The following is a 13,563-nucleotide window of genomic DNA, read 5'->3' on the forward strand; positions in this document are numbered from 1 at the left end:
GGTGAGTGTGGCCAGTGGAACTTCCCCCCAAGTTTCTGCCCTCACTCCCCCATGCCCAGCGTACCCCCTGCTCCCACCTACATACACTCATCTACCACTAATAGTGGCAATGCCTTTAGGTTCCACAGAAAATGGGGTGCCTTGCCGTGGCTCTGTGGCTTACGCATGCATTTGTAAATGTGTGCAACTAAACCCCTGTCTTTGACACATACTGCTCAACAGGACATTTTGGTTGGTCACAGGCTGGTCGGTAAGTTGAGTGTGGAAATGTCTTATTTTTATGTGTTTGCATTTGCAAAGCTCCTTGCTGCGGTGACCAGTTACAGGTGGGGGCGGGCAGTAACCACTTTTTTGTACCAGCAAGGGTGGCAATACCTCTTAGGCTCAGCTACACCCACTCATCTACCACCTAGGGTGGCAATGCCTTTTACTGTAAAGTGTTTTCTACATTTGCAATATAGTCCTATGTATGGGATTTTTTTTATTTGATATTGTAATAAAATTTGACTAATATTACTTAACAGTACTGGTGTGGTACTGTTACATTTCTATATAACTGTGTTCTTTAGAGTGTTTGCTTTATGTAAACAGATGGGGATGGGGATCCCATTTGGTTTTTCCGATCCGCCCAGTGCTTGATTGAAAAAAAAAATACACTTCTATGGCCAACCTTAAGGACTTTAGCAGCCCATATTATGCAAATTTCTTTCACACAATGGGTGAACGGAAAGAAAATTGCTTGATTTCCCCCATCAACACAGATGGGGGAATCCCTCTCATAGTGCTATTGTATTTTGCCAGCGGGGTGCTTTCCATGCTGGAAGAACAGAATGATCACTGCCGGCAGTGATTGCCTGAATAAAAATCCCACAGACTGGTTGGACTGAAGTCAATCGATTTCAGTACAACCAGCCTGCCCATGGATAGATTGAATCTCAGGCCTGTCCATGCTGAACCAGCCGAGGTTCAATCCTTCTGTGGCCGGCTATAGATTGTAAGATCCGAGAGGGCTGATATGAATGTGCAATATAAATGTGTAAATTGTCTGCATTATAGAAATACTTGTGATAAATAAAGTACATTTATGTTTCAATAAAATCCTGTAAATTGAAAAGTTGTAGCTGGTGACTGGGTCTCTTTATAGGATATTTAGTGAAAGCAATAAAGAGTAACAACCTTATGTAGGGACAAACCTGCAACTAAACATATATATAGAGTTAGGGCCGCACTTTACAGAGGAGCCTTGGCGGGGCGCTGCGGCTTCCACATAAATTTGCAAATGAGTGCAACAAAAGCCTCTGTTTTTACTCTGAATTGTTAGAAACGACAATTTGTTTATTTTGCTGGCTGGCTGGTAAGTCTGCTAGGAATTTCTTTGCCTATATTGTGCAATCTCCATCCATGTGCAACCATAAAAAGACAGAGAGGGCGCCCAGACCTAATGCTTTATCCTAAAACCATCCCTTTATTAATATAAAAAGTGGTAAGTATTGTACTCACAAGATGATAAATGTATCAAGCACATCACATAATACACCGTCATCCAATCCACATTGCATCATGTGGTAGGAGAAGGTGAAGATCCAATACGCTAATGCATTTAGAGGACTAGCTTCTTCAGGGCTCTGAGGAAGAGGCTAGTCCTCGAAACATGTTAGCCTATTGGCTCTTCACCTTCTCCTACCACATGATCTGATGCAATGTGGATTGGATGACGGTGTACTATGTGATGTGCTTGATACATTTGTCATCTTGTGAGTATAATACTTACCACTATTTATATTAATAAAGCGATGGTTTAAGGATAAGGCTATTTTCACATTAGGACCGCGTTAGCACTAAAGCGCCGCTCATTTTAGCGCTGTTTAAGCGGCGCTTTTCGGCCGCTAGCGGGACACTTTTAACCCTCCCCGCTAGCGGCCGAAGAAGGGGTTAAAAACGCCCGTGTTGCGGCTCTTCCAAAGCGCTTTTCAGGCGCTGTGGAATCACTGCCCATTCATTCCAATGGGCAGGGCGTTTTGGGAGCGCTGTATGATGCTGCTTGCAGGACTTTTTGTAACGTCCCCCAAGCGTACCGTCCCAGTGTGTAAGCACTCGGGCTTTCACATTCGGGCGGCATGGGAGGCAGTTTACAGGTGATATTTCTAGCGCTAAAGTGTCTGAAAACTGCCTCCAGTGTGAAAAAGGGGTCTACAGCACTAAGTCTTTGTGCCCTCCCTGTTTTTTTTTTTTTTGGTTTCAGTTGTTCCAGACGCCCCCAGTCCTAAGAGGCAGCAAGACGAAGTGTACCTATACAAGCCAGGACGGATATATAGCCAACTTACATTGTGTGGGTTCACTCCCAAGCGCAGGAGGTTTTTGTGTGGATTTGCTTTTTGCTCCTTTCATTTGCACCTTACTGCGAAGGCAAGTTATACATTGGGGTGGTTGCCATCTTTTTGTATGGCTTGCTCACTGGAATTGATGTGGGGACACAATGGATGCCTTCAGCTGCCATTGCGCTTTTGCTGGGTTTCTAATGTGTCCCTGTACCTTTAACACCTTCCCGCCTGGCCTGAGGGCTGGACGGGACGTCATATGATGTCCTCCCCAGAATGCACCTCACGCGCCCCACATTTCGTGCTGCAGCCGGACACAACGGATGACAGATCAGTGTACCGGCATGCTGCCGGTGCCATGTGATTACTATGACCAATCACCGCTGACCACATGACAATTGTACACAATGAATGGCTTCTATTTATGCAATTCATTGCGTGTACTATTATGTTGCTCTTTGCGATTGGCCACAGTGATCAAATGGCACAGACAGGGCCAATCACAGCCTATCTGTACCATGTGATTAGCTGTGGCTAATTACAATAGTAAACATGGAATGAATAGATTTCATTCAGCAAAAATGGTTGCTTATACCAGTAAAATATAAGCAAATCATAGTGTGTAAAAAATAAAAATCCTGATCACCTCCCCAGAGTAGTACAGTGTTACTATGTATGGGAAAACTGTATTGCTCTGGTCACAGTATGTAAAAAAAGAAATCATAAAAACAAAAAAAAAAAAAGTCATTAAAAAAATGTAGAAAATTTAAAAAAAAATGTAGAAAATTTTTTAAAAATCTTTAAAAAGGTTGTTTTTTTTTGTTTTGTTTTTTTGTTTTTTTTTGCATGCCGTCACCAGTGTCCCTGATCACTGCCACACCAGTTATATGAGGACACTGTACAGCACTGGTTACAGTATGTAAACAAAAAAAAATGGGGAACATTGTTTTTTTTTTCATTTCTTCATTTTCCAAAATATTGCAACAAAAGATTACGACTTCAAAAAACCCCACTGTGCCTCTTACTAAATACCTCAGACTGTCTACATTCCAAAAAGGGGGTCATTCAGGGGGTATTTGTACTGTCCTGGCATTTTTGGGCCTCAAGAAATGAGATTGGCCGTCAGTACATCAGGATTGATCCATTTTCAGATAGATATCATATAGCTTGTGGACTCTCTAACTTTCCTACAGACTAAATAATATACACTGATTTGGGTTATATTCACCAAAGAAATGTAGCAGACTACATTTTGGCCTAAATTTCTGAAGAACTGTTATTTATTTGTTACGTTTCATAACAGAAACAAAGAAAAATGTGTTTTTCAATATTTCCGGTCTTTTTTTGTTTATATAATAAACAAAAAAAACCCAGTGGTGATTAAATGCCACCAAAAGCTCTATTTGTGTGAAAAAAAAATTATAAAAATTTCATTTGAGTACAGTGTTACATGACCGCGCAATTGTCATTCAAACCGTGATGGCGCTGAAAGCTGAAAATTGGCCTGGGCAGGAAGGGGCTGAAAGTGTCCGGTATTGAAGAAGAGGTTAATGAAAAGAAAAACAGCAAAATGGATCCCCTGCAGCTGACCGACCCCCCCCCCCTCCCCCAGAAACAGTAGACCCCCTCCCCCAGAAACAACAGATCCCCAGCAAGAACAGAATTCCAGCATCAATAGAGCCCCCCACCAGCAACAATAGACCACCCCCCAGAAACAATAAACCCCCAGCAACACCAGAACTCCAGCAACAATAGATCCCCCAGCAACAATAGGTCTCCCAGGAGCCAGCGTCAGTAGACCCCTCCCTCAACAGTAGATCCCTCCGAACAACAATAGAGCCCCCCACCAGCAATAAGCCCCCCCACTAGAACCAATAGGTCTCCCAGGAGCCAGCATCAGTAGACCCCTCCCGCAACAGTAGATCCCTCCCAGCAACAATAGAGCCCCCACCAGCAATAAGCCCCCCCCCCCACCAGACCACCAGAACCAATAGTTCTTCCAGGAGCCAGCATCAGTAGACCCCTCCCTCAACAGTAGATCCCCCCCTCAGCAACAATTGAATCCCCCAGCAACATAAGACCCTCCCAGCAACAAGAGTTTCCCTGCCAACAATAAACCCCCCACCCCCCTCGGGATAATAGATCCCCCAGCAGCCAACATCAATAGACCCTCCAGCACCCCATGGAATTACATACATTCAGTGCTGGAGGTGCCGGTGTTCTGACTAGAACTGTCCTCCTATCGCATAGTGTCCGCCCCGTACTGCGCAGGCGCAGCGCTTGCGCAGTACGGAGCAGAAGGAGATGCCGAAAGTGTCCGAAGTTGATCAGCTGACCATCAGCTGTACACGGCGCTTAGGCGATGGCTTTGTAAGAGGGCCCCTCGCGGGCTCGCTTCGCTCGCCACGCTTCGCTCGCCACGCTTCAGGCACGGCCTCGCTGCGCTCGGCAATTATTTATTCTAACTCTATGTCCACTTGGATAGTAGGGAATGAACCTGGACATAGGGTGAGAATAAAAGCGCAGGCGCCGTGTACAGCTGATGATCAGCTGTTAAACTTCGGAGACTTTCGGCGCCTCATTTGTCCTCCGTACTGCACCTGCGCAGTACAGGGTGGACACTATATGATAGGGGACTGTATTCGACAAGACACCGGAACTGCGCTTCCCTGCATTAACACTGAATAAAGCCCTGTGCTTCAGGTGGTGTGAAGCCTGCCATCTGGGAAGAGGCGGGGCCCCGATGGCACCATTATTACATTTTATAGACATAGAAAAACATCTTTTCACTCGGCATCTTCAGCAAACCATACATGCGGTTTCTGCTGACCGTCCATTCACCAACCCATCCTTAGACACACACATTGTACTACTCCCTGAACCACACCAAGATATGATGCATTGCAATATTTAGCCACCTATTTCACACATTAACCAGTTCCCGACCGCCCCATACCAGTTTTACTGCTACAGGATGGCTGCACTGCACAGGGTCACGTACATGTAAGTGATCTGTGTTCCCGAGCCGGGGGGGGGGCGCGCGTGCCCGCCAGCCAGGGGTGCTGTGATTGGCTCCAGCACCGATCAGTCTTCAGGTCCAGGCCAATCATTTTTGCCCTGGACCTGCTGATCGGTTCTGACAAATAACAGAACAGCATGTGCCTGCGCTTGTAAAACACAGGCACAGGAAATGACGGCCTCTTCTCTCCTGGAGCCCTTTACAGTTCCAGAGATAGAAGAGATGGCATCAGACAGTGAGTAACAGCAGCACACTGGACGGGTTGTGGCCAGTGGGAGCAGAAAATGTCCTGGCGTCAGTGGGAGTAAACAATGCCCCATCATTGGTATTACGGGGAGTAATAGTGCCTCATCTTTAATATTAGGGGGTGTAATAGTGCCCCATGTTTGGTATAAGGGGGGAGTAAACAATGCCCCATCATTGGTATTAGGAGGGAGTAATAGTGCCCCATCTTTAGTATTGGGGGGGTAAACAATGCCCCATCATTGGTATTAGGGGGAATAATAGTGCCTCATCTTTAGTATTAGGGGGAGTAAACAATGCCCAGTCATTGGTATTAGGGGGGGTAATAGTGCCCCATCTTTGGTATTAGGGCAGTGCTTGACAAATTTGTTTGGAATCTAGAAGCCAGCTAAAAAAGTTAGGAGAAAGTTTTTTAAATCAGCTGCCCAGCTTCCAGAACTGCATGTCTGGGGCCTCGGGCAATAAGAATTGCTCACGCCTGATGCCAAACGAAAAAAGACAGAAGATTAAAAAAAAATATATATATATTTTTTGTTTGTGAAAAGATTTTGCAGATAAGTCATTTTTCTCCTTCACTGATGAGGCTGCACTAATGGGCACTGATGAGGTGGCGCTGATGAGGTGGTACTAAAAGGTGGCACTGTTGAGGCCGCACTGATGGGCGCTGATGAGGCTGTGTTAATGGGCATTGATGGGCACTGATAAGAACTGATAGGCTGCACTGTTGAGGTGGCACTGATGGGCTGCACTGATGGCCACTAATAGGTGGCACCCCCCGTTCACAGTGGCAGTAAGGAAAAGGCAACCGATCAAGCCCGCAACCTCAACCCCAGCTGTTAAACTGGGAAGATGATGTCAGAGGTGGGCAGGCAGTGAGAGAAAGCCTCGCTCATCACAGCACCGCTCACCAGAGGAGGGCGCTGCTTTGCAAAAAGGAGCATGTATCCCACTCCAGCAGGCCGCAAAACAGCGGCCTCAATTTTGGCCAGCCCAACATAAGTCCGCCAGTGGGGGCACGTGGAAAGAATCCAGACAGCTGCTGTAGCCCAGGCGCCAGGACACAATTTCCAGTTGCCATTGTGACCTGAGGCCTGGGTTTTGTCAAGCCCTGAATTAGGGGGAGAAATAGTGCCCCATTATTGGTATCAATGGGAGGAAAAGTGCCCCGTCATTAACGGGGAAAGAGACACGCCGGTACTCCGGGGGGGGGAAAGCGACACGCCGGTACTCCGGGGGGGGAAAGCGACACGCCGGTACTCCGGGGGGGGAAAGCGACACGCCGGTACTCCGGGGGGGGGAAGGCGACACGCCGGTACTCCGGGGGGGGGGGAAGCGACACGCCGGTACTCCGGGGGGGGGGGAAGCGACACGCCGGTACTCCGGGGGGGGGGAAGCGACACGCCGGTACTCCGGGGGGGGAAAGGGGACGCCTGTACTCCAGGGGGGGAAAGGGGACGCCTGTACTCCAGGGGGGAAAGGGGACGCCTGTACTCCAGGGGGGAAAGGGGACGCCTGTACTCCAGGGGGGAAAGGGGACGCCTGTACTCCAGGGGGGAAAGGGGACGCCTGTACTCCAGGGGGGAAAGGGGACGCCTGTACTCCAGGGGGGAAAGGGGACGCCTGTACTCCAGGGGGGAAAGGGGACGCCTGTACTCCAGGGGGGAAAGGGGACGCCTGTACTCCAGGGGGGAAAGGGGACGCCTGTACTCCAGGGGGGAAAGGGGACGCCTGTACTCCAGGGGGGAAAGGGGACGCCTGTACTCCAGGGGGGAAAGGGGACGCCTGTACTCCAGGGGGGAAAGGGGACGCCTGTACTCCAGGGGGGAAAGGGGACGCCTGTACTCCAGGGGGGAAAGGGGACGCCTGTACTCCAGGGGGGAAGGGGACGCCTGTACTCCAGGGGGGAAGGGGACGCCTGTACTCCAGGGGGGAAGGGGACGCCTGTACTCCAGGGGGGAAGGGGACGCCTGTACTCTAGGGGGGGGGACGTGTACTCTAGGGGGGGGGGGGGGACTTCAAAAAGTGTGGCGCTATAAACTCCGTAAGTAAGTGATAAATGAAATGAATCTAAATAATAAAACACTCTTAAATATTAAGTGATTACAAAGCAAACATTTCAGTGTGAACCAAAAAGTGCTTACGTGAATAAATGTGACTAGTGGACAAAATAATAGCACTTAAATACATTCACTAAATCCAATGATAAGTGAAAAAACATCACAAAATGGTATTAGATATAAAGTCCATATCATTATGAGTGAGAAAAAAAAAATTAAATATAAGCAAAAAATCTGTGATAACGGTGCATAAGCGATGATGAACAGGTGTCTCCTGAGCATGCAGAGGGGTTGTTTAGACCCAGCAACCTGGTAGGTGAATGGACCGCAGGGAGACCAGAAGTGCACAGAAGATTGAAATCAGTGCCAGGACCGTCACCAGGAATCATGGAGGCTTACCAGAGATAGTGGCCTGAAATAGCATATGCCAAAACAGGTCAAAAAGGCTTGATGACCAACAGGTCTGAGTATTATATCTGGTCAGATGTCATCATCACACAGAAAGGGGGGAAGGAATTAGCACGGCTTCCTCTTCAATGGATACACCATAAGCCAAGCGATTAATTTGTGTGGCATGTGAGGGATAAAAACACTCACATAGCGTGATAACGTTTTTAAACTTGGATTTATTAAAATAGCGAATAAAAACAGACTCACATTTTTAGAAGGTAAAAACAGCATGTAGATCGTGTAGCGGTAGTCATGAGAGGTCCACCCGACATGTTTCAACTAAACAGTCATCATCTGGGGTGTGGACCCCCTCATCCCACCGCTCTTTATATAAAGAAATGGTGACCCCCACTGGAAGTGTCTGAAACCGGAAGTACTTCGGATGGCCGCCACTTCCGGTTCAAAGGGGCATATAAAGCAAATATGCTAATAGTTCCTTAAAAACTAAGAGGGACTGTGTACATAGAAACCTATAATATATTTTGAGCCCCGATTTATAATAAAAATAGCGAATACAGTTTGGCATTGGTCCGGTTGTTTAATCCGGAAACCAAGCCTCGCTGTCAGTACGTAATACATAGTGAGTGGGAGCGCAGCGGCGCCGCCGCGCTCCACACTCAGTGCCAAGCCTCGTTTGCGTGTTGCGCAATGACGTCATGCGCAGGTCACAATAACATAGTGAGTGGGAGCGCAGCGGCGCCGCCGTGCTCCACACTCAGTGCCAAGCCTCGCTTTCGTGTTGCGCGATGACGTCACGCGCAGGTCACAATAGCAACGTCAATACGCTCCAGGCTTCATCAGCCAAGCCTCTCTATCAGTCCGCCAGCAACCACATTTGATAGGGTCGCAGCTTTACAGGAAGTAGAGCCCGGCCTCAATAAGGGGCCGGAAGAGCCGCCAAGGTGTCACCAAAGGTGAACAAATACAGAGAAGCATAATAGTAAAATATATAAGAGCTTGGATGATTCAGTATATATAGTGTATGCCTAAAAGCTTATAGGTAATGTCCAAATGGATTACATTTAGGCATAAAAAATATTAGATAAACATGAGTTTATATAAAATAATTTTATTAAAAAAGGAGAGCGTACTTCACCACACTAAAGTGTAAAGGCTCAAACATAGAGCCCACCAGACACTCCCAATGAGGGGCATCAGTACAGTCCATAAAACAGCTTAGATGCCCAAAACACATATAGAGTATATGGGATTAATCGAAAAACCATAATTATGATAGATAGTACAATACATAATTAAATATAAAATTAAAAAAACATATCAGTGACCGGACTGAAAATAAATAAAATGAATGGTATGTGCCCATATAAGGTATAAAAAAAGAGAGAGATCAAAAATACATTACGCCTGATTGATAAATGAGTTGCATTATTATTATTGCATGTTTGACTGAAGCATGACCTAAGAGAACCTGTTATCAGGGTCAAATTTCTGCACAGTCAACACAGGCATTGTCTGAGGCATTGGGGTCACCAGGTCATCACCCATATATAATGTTGCTGACTATAAGGCCTCATTGCACACTCTATGTTTTTACAACTGCTATTTTTTGGCTTCAGACGTTTTATTCTGCAGCCAATAAACTCCCCAGTATGTTATCCTATGTATCCATGCACACATAGGCTGTTATCAGCAGGTTTTGGCAGGGGTGTTATCTGGCTGGAAAAAAAACCCTGAACTAGTAGGTTTTGAGAGGAGTTTTTCAGCTGTAAAACAGCTCCAACTCTGTAAAAAGCTGAAAACAGCCTAAAAACGTGGCTATAAGCTTTTATGGGAGTATAATTTGTTGCTAAAAAAACACTACAGCCAAAAAACCCTAGTGTAAAAATGCTGAAAAACTCTCTACAGCTAACATTACTGGCTTTTTGATAACGTCCAGTGTGCATGAGGCCTTATTAATACATTCTTGTATACAATAAAGGGTTTCGGACTATTCTGCCTGCCAGGCGTTTGTCAATGTCATTGACATGTGCCCATATTAGGTCAATGGTCACAATCATCTCCATCCTCAAGGGCTTGACTATGACAGCTGACTTTTGGGTTCAGACCAAAATCGGAGCCAAAATGCAAGACAATCCTCAAAGCTCATCTTTAGCCAGTACCATCTAGCTGGGTCCTTATAGCTGCCTCTGTAAACTATGTACTTTTATTTTGGGGGAATAATGTCTTACATACTTACAGTTCACCCAATAATATCCATACACCTGAAACCAAACTGCTAACAGAGTTATGCCGCGTACACACGATCACACATTCCGACAACAAAATCCATGTTTTTTTTCCCGACAGATGTTGGCTCAAGCTTGTCTTGCATACACACGGTCACACAAATCTTGTCAGAAATTCCGATAGCCAAGAACGCGGTGACGTACAACACGTACGACGAGCCGAGAAAAATGAAGTTCAATAGCCAGTGAGGCTCTTCTGCTTGATTCCGAGCATGCGTGGAACTTTGCGCGTCGGAATTGTGTACACACGATCAGAATTTATGACAATGGATTTTGTTGTTGGAAAATTTGAGATTCAGATATCAAATTTTGTTTGGCGGAAATTCCGACGGAAAATGTCCGATGGAGCCTACACACGGTCAGAAATTCTGACAACAAGCTCCCATCGAACATTTCCCGTCGGAAAATCCTATCGTGTGTACGCGGCATAAGGAGACAATTCACCCATTCTTTTTAGTTCTAAGTATACTGATGCAGAGAGGAGAAACAATCTCCCTTAGACCTCTCCACTATCTCAGAGTGCCTTGTGTGGCTTTGACTTATTTTTTTTTTTGTTGGTGTTATAGTAAATAAAAGGAGTTGTAAACCCTCAGGGTTTTTCACCTTAGTGCATTCTATGCATTAAGTTGAAAAACCTGTGCTGCAGCTGCCCCCCCCCAGAGCCCCCTTTTTTTTACCTGAATGTTCTAGTGATGAGGACGAGCCCAGCTGCTGTCTTGGGTCTTCATTGGATGGATTGATAGCAGCGGGAGCCATTAGCTCCCGCTGCTGTCAATCAAATCTAGTGACATGGGAGCCGGGGGTGGGGCAGAGTCCTGCTGTCTGTCAATAGATGCAGCAGCAGGACTCGGGAGTGCGCCCACACGAGAGAAAGAGAAGGATCTGTGCAAAACACCTTGCGCAGAGGAGGCAAGTATAACATGTTATAAATATAAAAAAAAAAATAAAAAAAAAAAAACACACCCCACACACACGAGACTTTACAATCACAAGTCTATTTATACATGTTTAAATTGCACTCATTCAGCCTAATGGCTGGTCAAGAGAAAAATTACTTGACACTCCAAAGACATGCTGGTAGGTCAATTGGCTCCGATCTAAAAAATTGGCCCTAGTATGTGTATGGAAATGAGGTAGAGACCTTAGATTGTAAGCCATTTGAGGGCAGGGACTGATGTCAATGTCCTATATATAGGACATTAAGCAGCTGCAAAGGTTGATTGAAAACCAGAGCACTGACTTCATCTGATACGATGCAGTTAGTGTTCATGTGAGAATTTTCCACCCAAATTTTAGCAGATTAAAAGCGGAGTTCCACCCAAAAATGGAACTTCCACTTTAAGGGAAGGTGACCCCCTGACATGTCACATTTGGCATGTCATTTTATTTTGGGGGGGGGAGTGGATACCTTCTTTATAGAGGGTCCCAGCTCCCACTTCCTCGGCAGCGGAAGGGAGATCACCTCTCCCCCCTCCCTCTCGGCAATTATATGGGACGCGTCACAGGTCCCAGATGATTGTCCGGGCAGTCACGGCGCGCCTTGTGCATGCGCAGTGCGTGCCCGGCTGTGAAGCCATAGCCGGGCGCCCACAGTGACTATGCCGGCGCTGCAGAGAGGAGGGGGAGATGAGCGGGGCTTCGTTCCCCCACATCACTGGACCCTGGGACAGGCAAGTGTCTGATTATTAAAAGTCAGCAGCTGCAGTATTTGGAACTGGAATTCGATGAAATTTGAGCCATGCATGGCTAGCTTAGGGCTAGACCAGGGGTGTCCAAATTTTTTTCAAAGAGGGCCAGATTTGATGAATTGAACATGCCTGAGGGCCGACCATTTTGCCTGACATTCTTTGAACCATTAAAATTAAATGCAAACTAATACATTGCCCAACAAGAATTCTCTTTCCTTTGTGGCTGTGTGTGAAGAGTCTAAGGATGAGCTCAGGCGTGTTATTTGAATATACCGTATTTATCGGCATATAACACGCACCTTCACTTTAAGAGGGAAGTTTCAGGAAAAAAAAATAAAAAATTTACCTTTTAAATAAACAAAATGTGAAACAAAATAAAGGGTCAATACCCATCTGCAGCCTCACCATTGCCATGAATGCAGCCTGATCTATGTCCATCTGTAGCCTCGGAGGGGACAGGGAGCGGTGCGGGATGAGCACCAACAGATTACATACAGGAGAATCTGTATACTCAGCGGCCTCTTTAATACAAAGTCCCGCCTCCTATGATAGACAGAACAGTTGTCCAATGCCAGCCCAGGAGACGGGACTTCCTATTACAGATGCTGCCGAGTAAACAGGAGATTCTCCTGTATGTAATCTGAAGGCACTCGTCCAGCCCCCTCCCAGAACGATAAAAACGGTATATATCTTTTGTGGCCCCCCAACAAATCCTCCAGCGGCGCTCGGGGATATGTTGGGGGCCACAAAAGATAAACATATCCAAAATTACCAGTGGGGCTGCATTAAACCAGAACATGGGCTGCAATTGGCCCGTGGGCTGGAATTTGGACATGCTTGGGCTAGACAGATGCGAATCTAAGAAAAAAAAAAAGGAAGAAGCAGCCAGGCAACTAGAGTATAAGTATGATCTGAAATGAGATGAATTGTTGTCCATGGAACTTTGCACACAGCTGAGTAAAGATATACAGCATTGGGTACAGATCAGTAACAAAAATAGAAAAGTTTGAGTGGAGTAAGTGAGAATATCACAATACTGGCAATGAAGAAGAATTGTACTAGTCTATATGCTTGCACAGCTTTACAGTTTTTGGCCCCTTGCACATGGACGTCACCAGGTTCCTGAGTAAACATCAGTAAAATTATAAACGCCCGTGTGCAAGGGGCCTAAGAGAGGACAGGAAGCAAAAATCCAGCCCTGCCTGTACAGAATCCAGCCCTGCCTGGCTTTTGTTACTAATTAATCATTCAGCGACAGAACAAATATACATATCAGAACTAACATTCACTGGTCACATGCTTGCTCCAGTGCAGTGGCTTGCTAGTAAAGCAAGGATAATGCACTGGAGCTTGTGCCATCCAAACAAGTTAATAAAATTCCTCTTTTCTAACAAATGTCCTTTAAAGCACAAAAGCTCAGAGATATGGCAAAGCGATACTGCCGACCCCAAATTACACAATCCAGCAATAGACATTCCTTCTGCAATGCAGACCAAGTACTTATACATATGAATAAAATGACAAAGAATGTGAGAAGGAAAA

At 46.1% G+C, this 13,563-nt stretch overlaps 1 protein-coding gene across 1 annotated transcript in view; it reads right to left on the minus strand.

Moving 5' to 3' along the window:
* LOC141132974 (uncharacterized protein C5orf34 homolog) overlaps positions 1–13,510 on the minus strand; it is an 80,889-nt gene extending 67,379 nt beyond the window's left edge. The window contains exon 1 of the mRNA XM_073622029.1: positions 12,427–13,510. Within this exon, the coding sequence (XP_073478130.1) occupies positions 12,427–12,459 (33 nt within the window). The 5' untranslated portion in view covers positions 12,460–13,510. The remainder of the gene's footprint in view (positions 1–12,426) is intronic.
* Positions 13,511–13,563: the final 53 nt, after the last annotated feature.

Source organism: Aquarana catesbeiana, linkage group LG01, assembly GCF_042186555.1.
Source record: "Aquarana catesbeiana isolate 2022-GZ linkage group LG01, ASM4218655v1, whole genome shotgun sequence".
Classification (NCBI taxonomy): Eukaryota; Metazoa; Chordata; class Amphibia; order Anura; family Ranidae; genus Aquarana; species Aquarana catesbeiana.